The sequence below is a fragment of the Hyalella azteca genome, unplaced genomic scaffold (assembly GCF_000764305.2).
Source record: "Hyalella azteca isolate HAZT.00-mixed unplaced genomic scaffold, Hazt_2.0.2 contig2533, whole genome shotgun sequence".
Classification (NCBI taxonomy): domain Eukaryota; kingdom Metazoa; phylum Arthropoda; class Malacostraca; order Amphipoda; family Hyalellidae; genus Hyalella; species Hyalella azteca.
In genome coordinates, this window is record NW_025932804.1 from 12695 (window position 1) to 21691 (window position 8997).

Genomic DNA, 8997 nt, shown 5'->3' on the forward strand with positions numbered 1-8997 from the left:
TGCTGTAGTTTGCATGCAGCTGCAGAGAGCAATCCACGCTGGGGACATCCAATCCTGGTGTGTTGCTGGAAGCTGGACGCCCCAGAGACATCAGTGTCTCCTGATGCTGGCGCTGATCCACCTTCGCCAAACTAATTATAAAAATACAAAGTAAAACAATCTCCCATGTTAATAACAGCCAAAGAAACTTTTGATTCTTAGTAAAATTTCTTCATCATTGAACCAAAATGTAAAATTTGTATGCATGAGAAAAATGGAATCTGTTACTAGTATCACTAACAGAAGCCTATTTTATACTTAGATACCAACAATGGATCGAAACACGAAGGGGACTTTAATGAATCAGAAAAATTGATTAAATTTATTTGCATGGTTCAAACAAGGAAAAGCTACAACTAAATATATAAATACCTGATTTGACAATGGAGCAGGAATGTTCTGTGAGGAGATTAAGAGGGCATTGTGAGCCTCAACTTGAGCTCCATCTTGAACGGCGAACAAGAGGAGAGTGCAGGTGCAGGGCTGAGATGAGCAGTTGAATTATATAAGGAAATATATAGTATGTGACTCGTGTTATTCTACTGATGAGAAGTGGAGGACAATATTAATGTGGCTGGCAGTGATGTTTGCATTTCATTACAAAGGATATAATATACAACTCCCATAGAATTTTCCTGATTTCTGAACATAGTTTATTGATTATCTTCCTATTTTTATGATTTTGTAATTATTGCTGAACAAATTCTCATTTATGAGTAATATCTTATTTGCAAGATTTTGTACTCTTGTCAATACAAATTTCATCATTCAATGTGTCTTGTAACTTGATAATGAATGATTGATACATTTGAAACGTTAACAAAAAAAAAATGTCCCCCTGGTGACCTGATTTAAATTTACTTGTGGTAACATAAAAAAATATTGTTCAATATATTGAAAAAAATTAATAATAAAATTTTCAATAAAACAAATTTCTCAGCAGCACATGAATGCAGTAGCATTACAAATTATTGATTTTAAAATGTCTTCTCATATCAATGGTTCATAGTGCAAATATTTACTAGTTGGTTTTCAAACTGAAATGGATATAAAAACATAAGTGGCAATTTCAGTAGCAGGTGCACACTTTAAGTATCTTTTTGTTGGATCAAATTGGTGTTCATTAATGTGGAAGGTACTTTTTTATTTATATTGTATGTACATCACATCACTTCAGTTAAAAACTTATCAATTGACAAGCAAGGAAGACATTTTTGAACAAGAAAATTTTGACAGTTTTTCATAATTTCTGCCAATGGAATCCATCACATTTCACTTCCTTTTGACTACAGACAACTAAGGGGAACATTCTTAGGTTGAATTTAGAATAGAAAACCAATTGTGAGCACTCAATCATAAATCAAATTTCTCATAACTTCTAATAAATTATTGAAGCAAGATGGGGTTCTTCACACCAAATTATTATAGCTTAGTAGTTCAGACTAAATAGTTGGTCAAGATTTGTCTCCTGATGCCTAACTCAAACGATTTGATTATCAAAATAGTATTTGGCAATTTTTTATGAAAATCTATGCAGGAATTTTATAAGTTTCCCTAAACATTAATTTGTATATCAACTCGACCTACCTCATCTCCATAAAAGAATGGTTCCTCTTTGATGGATACTTCTTCAGTTTCATCCTCAGGTTCCTCCTTTTTTTTTAATTTGATTTGAAGACTTCGGGTATGCAGGTAGCACACCTCCCAGCCTGAGCACAACTCAGATTTTGATCACTCCACTTCACTTGTTGATTTCACTTTGTATTTCTCTTTCAGCACATTCTTCAGTTTCATCCTCAGGTTCCTCCTTGATGTAGATAGCAGGAACTTTGAGGGCTGGTGGAGGATCAGCCTTTTCCATGGCTGGAAAATATATACATTAGTGTACTGGTACCACTGGGCTAAGGAGCAAGATATCTCATAGTAAATATGATGCTCACAAAATTAATGAATCATGTGAGCTTTAGACAAAAAGTTAATATCACTCAGATGAGTGAGACTCAAGAGGTGGCATATTCCAACACAATGTTATCAAATCTTTTCTTGAGACCTATAAGAAATGAATGAGAATAAGCATTAATCAAGATAATTTGACATGACCTCAGTTCCTCCCCTGCATAATAACAATTGATCAGTCAGCATAGTGATAAATGAGAATTTTAAATAATTATTCCGTTTATAATTCCTCAATCTACTTCATATTTCATTCAATATCTATGCATGATAATACTGGTATCCAAGATACTTTACTATTCTACTAATGGAGATGCTCGAGTGAGGCTCTGCTCAGGGCATCTGCCACTCCTGACTGCAGCATCAGAGAGTTGGTGCAGCACAACACTGCATTTCTTGGACGCCATCACAAAATGTGATGAGAATTATGAATAAATTAGGTTGAATTTTTTTAGTGGATTATGATAGCAGCAATGGAAATAACACTGAAGGAATACAGAAAATGATACAGAACACAGTAGAGGCTCCAAAGAAGGCCTTAATTTCAACATTTGCAACAAAATTCACTTGTACTAGATTACTTAAGTACACAACTGTTTGTTTGATGTATCAATGATCTATGATGCATGTAACTTGGCTATATTTGAATGTTGTGTTACGTGACATGAAGTCAAAGGTGTTGCAGGCCAGGCAGTGTGACTAGGAGCATTTGTTACAATAGGGTTGGTATCCACCTCCCATACAATCATCTTACCCCAGCTTTCTATTCAAACTCTTACTGTGTTTTTATTCTTACCCCAGCTTTCTATTCAAACTCTTACTGTGTTTTTATTATTAAATAATCAGGAAACAATCACAACTCAAGAAAGAACATAGTATGTACATGGGAACAATACAAGAAAAAGAGACCAGTGCAAAAGCAAGGTATGGGGTTCCACTTAACCTTGAATGACTCATATATTAGTTTACTAGCTTTAACCTAGTCAGAAAGGCTGAAGCATTGCTGCTCAGAGTGTGATTCAGGTTCATCAAACCTAGGGAGTGAACCTAATACACTACCATTACAGAAAAACATGGTTAGGTCTATGAGTGATTTTTATGCAGTGAACTAACAATTACCACTCTTAGTTATACTCCCACATTAACTGATGACACGCGTTTGCACCTCAGGAAAGGGGGTTTGCAAGGACCCCTATTAGGTATGACCTACTTCCTTGCAGAGCAACTAAAAGAAAGCTTCCCACATCCAAGAAAAACTCACCATCATCACCTGGCTTGATGAGAATCCTCTCTTAAGGAACCAGTAAGGAAGTGCTAATCAATCTCAATTATTTTGTTGGACCTATGGGTTTCCCTAAATTTACTATAATTGTTGCTATATAGATTTATTATCAAAATTCAATTCCATTCTCAAGTGGAACTGTTGCAATTTTTCATCCATGGGTATCAAAGACATCCAATCACACATTAAAACCTTTTATGAATTGTTCAAAATTTCTGCAACTTCCTTAAAGATAAGTTATTCATCCTTTACATAGGGAAATGGAATCTCATTAGATCACCTATTTTGTGCTTCCCAACTTCTTGGTGCAACATATGGAATAATTTCTTAGTTTCCAAAAAATGCAGTATCTATAATATGGATAAAAAGTCAAAATTTGAATATTTTTATTATGATCCACCCAAGAGACTTTCACATTCTATAGAGAAAAAAACATTATGACTACATTATGTACCACATTAAGTGTTAAAAGTGAACTCCAACAAATGGTCTTTTTAATTAATATCAAGTTTTTTCATGTCCATGCCAAATGTAGAGATAACTGACCATAAGCCAAGTCCACAGACATGCCTTGAGCCTGAATATCTTTGCATTAATTTCCATTTAATGTCTGGGCTAGGCAATGTCAGATTAACCTGATACATACTTCGGGTGAAACTCCTTCATGGTCCGGATCAAGCAATTCCATAGTATGGGTCAAGTTCCTACACAGTCAAACTGCTCCATACGCAGAGTTAAGCTGCTGTGTACAAAAGGTTAAGCTGCTACGTACGCCAGGTTAAGCTGCTACACATTTCAGGTAAAGCTGCTATGTAAGCATGATTTGAACGGTCAACTACAACCAAAAAACAAACACCCTGTTTTAGCAACAGGTAAATGCAGTCATCCAGGTCATCCAGACAGCAACAAATGTATTGGTTGTGAGCGCAGCAGGAGGACTACTGCGCGGTTACAAGGATTGGACACAACCTCCTTCCTGACCATCTGTTGATTGAGATCGATTGTGCCGCCCAGTTTAAGGGTTAGTATAAAAGCTGCCATAGAAATAGGGTTGTATACGGAATAATTAATGTAATATTTTGTATATTTATATTTAAACAAAATCAATTAACCAGTTTTAGAGCAGCAAAATTCAGCTCAAATTGAACCAGATTTATGAACTAGCCATTTTCTGGAAATAAGCAACTTATATAAATATAAGCACTAGTTTCAAAACTTATGATATCATTACATTGTGGGTAGCGTTTACTAATCTTATTCAGTAAAATCTACAAAATAGTATGTAAAAAATTTTGACACTTTTAAAAGATTTGAAATTCAGTGAACCAAAAACATTGCTATATTCAAACGATTACTGAACTACTGATAAAGTAAATTCATGCAATAAAAGGGTAATATGTTGTCAGAAACACCGTCAGCAGAGTTAGAAACCGCCAGTTAGCAAACCTGGGAATAACTGCAACACTATTATCCCTAGGAGCATGACTGCCACTCTCACAACACTGACACCTGCCAGCCCCTCAAGAAGGCTTCAAGAAAAATGGCTGCTGATATAACAATAAAGTAGCATTCAAGCCCCAATGAGCAAAAAGCACTTGCTCTCCATCACCATTAAAAGTTTCATTTTATATTCAAAATGAAATCCGAGCTCACACAACAACATTCTAGAACATTCTGTTATGCACTGAGATGTCTATAACAACCACTATATCTATTTTAACTCCTATCTCTATGTAGGAGTTTAATGTTTAACTCCTATTTTAACTCCTATGTAACGTTAATATTTATTCAAATATTAACATTACGACTGCTATGACTGAGCATCTGCGGTTGGTGTCATCTTGGCTTCGTTGTTCTATTTCATATCCACGCTGTAACAAGCGACTGCCAACTTTGGTGGACATTGAACAGCTATGAACCTCTTCCTGGTTGGCAGTGGGTGCCTTGGGTTAGGTACTCAACATAGCTTGGTCCTGTTGCCTCAAAAGATCAAATGTTCTGCACTTGATTCCTGTGTCAAGCTTCCTACATTCACATGCATCCTCACACCTGGTTCACTGAAGCAGTTTCTGATGGACGCTGGAGAGCAGATGCAGTTCAAACACACATTATTGACAGACATATCGTTACACTTAAAGCACAGATGGGTCTTTTACTGTTGAATGCCTGCGTAGAAAATGTGTTTTCAAGTTTCCTTTTATGGCAAAAGCATTATCACACTCAGAGCACTGATAAGGTTTTTCTGTTGAATGCTTGCAAAGAAAATGACGTTTCAAGCCTTCTTTTCTGGTGCAAGCATAATCACATTCAGAGCACTGAAAAGGTTTTTCTGTTGAATGCTTGGAAAGAAAATGTTTTTTCAAGTCACTTTTTTTTATGCAAGCATAATCACACTCAGAGCACGGAAAAGGTTTTTCTGTTGAATGCTTACAAAGAATATGACTTTTCAAGTCACCTTTTCTGGTGCTAGCATAATTACACTCAGAGCACTGAAAAGGCTCTTCTGTTGAATGCTTGGAAAGAAAATGTTTTTCCAAGCCACTTTTTTTGGTGCAAGCATAATCACACTCAAAGCACTGAAAATGTTTTTTTTGTCAGATGTTCAAAAAGTAAATGTCTTTTCAAGTTCCCTTTTGCGGAGCAAACAAAATCACACTCAGAGCACTGAAAAGATTTTTCAGTTGAATGCTTTGAAAGAAAATGACTTTTCAAGTTCCCTCTTGTTGTGAAAGCATGATCACACATGGAGCACTGAAAAGGTTTTTCTGTTGAATGTTTGCAAAGAAAATGTCTTTTCAATTCACCTTTTCTGGTGCAAGCATAATCACACTCAGAGCATTGAAAAGGCTTTTCTGTTGAATGCTTGGAAAGAAAATGTTTTTTCAAGTCACTGTTTTTGGTGCAAGCATAATCACACTCGGAACACTGAAAAGGTTTTTTGGTCGAGTGTTCGAAAAGTAAATGTCTTTTCAAGTTACCTTTTGTGGTGCAAACAAAATCACACTCAGAGCACTGAAAAGGTTTTTCAGTTGAATGCTTTGAAAGAAAATGACTTTTCAACTTCCATCTTGTTGTGAAAGCATAATCACACATGCAGCACTGAAAAGGTTTTTCTGTTGAATGCTTTGAAAGAAAATGTCTTTTAAAGTTACCTTTTGTTGTGAAAACATAATCACACTTGGAGCAACAAAACTTCTCCACTGATGAACGTTTAGAAAGGTGACACTTGTGCAAAATTTCTTTGCATTCACCAGCGCATTTACTTAGAGAGAATTTCCGTGCATTTCTCTGAGGATGCCTAGACTTGATATGTTGTTGCAAATTTACTTCAGGGAACTTAAAAAATGTTTCTGTTGAATACAAAGTATTATTGTGCTGCTGTAGTCCACTCCCTGAACTAGAGGAGTCTTCAGAGCAGCGGTGGGGTCCTGAAGCAGGATGTTCTAAATCAATGTTCTTATGTAAACCACTTCCTGAACTAGAGGAGTCTTCACAGTAGCGGTGGGGTCCTGATACAGGATGGTCCAGATCAATGTTCTGCTGTAGTCCACTCCCTGAACTAGAGGTTTCTTCAGTGCAGGGGTGAGGTCCTGAAGCAGGATGTTCCAGATCAATGTTCTGATGTAGATCGCTTGCACCTGCAGACACAAACCCATGCTGGGGACAACCAATCCTGATGTGTTGCTGGGAGCTGGACGCCCCAGAAACGTCATCATCGCCATCAGCATCTCCTGATGCCGGTGCTGACCCACCTTGGCCAAACTAATGACAAAAATACAAAGAATAACAATCTCCCATATTGATAACAGCTACAGTAAACTGTTGACTTTCAAGATTGATCCTCTACAAAATGCCTCAGCTTTTGCAATAGAAATTTGAAAGTGCAATGAAAATTTCCCAAATTTGTGAATTTCTTGCACATTGTTCTGGTTCATGCAAGGATTACTCAAAGATAATAATTGGTCTAAGCAAATATGTGAATTAAAATTACCTGGTCTCAACTTTAGCTGTAGATTCTGGCCTTACCAAACCAAACATGAATAAAACTGCAATGCATATGATTAATCGTGTTTTGATTTAGATACATAAATCCCTGTTATTTCAGGTATATTAATTTTAAATTTGGAAATTAATTTCCATTAAGGCTAAGGTTTTGCAAATGGGACTTTGACAGCACTTTTCTCAACCACCAAAATCTAGAAGCCTAGAACACCAAATTGACAACCACCCTCATAATACCACACACATCCCAGTACAGCTACCACTTTCAAGTCAACATCAAGTACCCCACTTCTTCTGGTTAAACACAACCTAAAAACCCTTGACATAACGTTTTATGGCATGCACTTTTTTACCACCCACAAAAAACTCCCATAGCAAAAACCTCAGAACGCGATAACATACCAAAAGACCTCTAAGGAACTCGTATGGACATGACTAGGACTACCTCTATTACAAACCTACTAAACAATCTGTTGTCCCATGATTGACGCCTATTCAATATGGACCCCTATCACTTCTTCCACAAAATCGACACCTCCAAATGGTTCAAAATGTCACCTTGCATGCCATAACTGGTTGCCACAACAAAACAGCATACACGATCTTCACTCTGAATATCAAATCCTTGATCCATGCTTAGGAGAAATAAAATGTATGACCATCTATTTCTAAAAATATAAAATCATTATATTTCACAAGCTAGATTGATATGTACAAGGATAATGGCACGTGTACCTAGTATCTCTACCAGTACTTATTTTATACAATACTATTTCATACAATACTGTCTATTTTATTTTATACAATACTATCAACAATAAAAAGAAATAATGGTGGTGAAAATAGACTTGGGAGTACCTCAAAAAAATTTATTGTTCAATGTAAATTTGAGAAATCTTAAATTACCTATGCATACCTGATTTGGAAACAGAAGAGGAATGTTCAGTGAAGAGTTTGGGTAGGCATCATGCACCTGAACTTGAGCTTCCATCTTGCACAGCACACTAGAGGAAAGTGCAGGTGCAGGGCTGAGATGTACAGTGGAACAAGCCTGGGAGGATGTGGAGGACAATGTTGATGTAGCTGGCAGTGATGTGTGCATTAAATGAAAAAAGATATAATATACCACTCATAGAATTCTCAACAAGTTCCTAATTTCTTAACAGCACATGAATGTGGTAGCAACACAAATTACTGGTTATAAAATTTCTTTTCATGTCAATACCTAATAGAGCAAATATTCCACTTGCCGGTTTTCACAATTAACTGGATATATGAACATAAGTGGCAATTTCAGAGCCAAATACACACTTTTAGTATGTTTGTATTGGAATTGGCATTTATAAGTGGGTTAGGAACTTTTTTATTTGCGTTGATGTTGCATGGCTGAAGTTAAGAACTTGTATTATTTGACATGAATATTCTCCAGTGCTATTCTTTGCAATCGTCTGCTCTATGCTTATCTTTTTCGTCAACAAGCAATAGGAAAAATTTGGAGTTTTTCATGGTTGTGCCATCACATTTCATTTTTTACAATAGATAACTACAGGGAAAATGATGAGTTTGGAAATAGAATAGTGAACCTAACATAAGTAATTATAGATCAAATCCTCCATAACTTCTAACCAAATATTAAATCATGATAAGGGTACTTCATAATCATACCTAATGATTATTGCTTAATATTTCAGACTTGATACTGAGACCTTCTTCTTCATGCT

At 36.1% G+C, this 8997-nt stretch overlaps 1 protein-coding gene across 1 annotated transcript; it reads right to left on the minus strand.

Moving 5' to 3' along the window:
* Window positions 1-1780: 1780 nt before the first annotated feature.
* On the minus strand, window positions 1781-8354 carry LOC125179539 (zinc finger protein 425-like). Its single transcript, XM_047885604.1, has 3 exons — window positions 8193-8354; window positions 6166-7036; window positions 1781-1902 (listed from the first exon to the last, which is right to left on the minus strand). Exons 1-3 carry the CDS (start codon window positions 8265-8267, stop codon window positions 1781-1783), a joined length of 1068 nt encoding a protein of 355 aa, XP_047741560.1. The 5' UTR covers window positions 8268-8354.
* Between the last annotated feature and the right edge of the window lie 643 nt (window positions 8355-8997).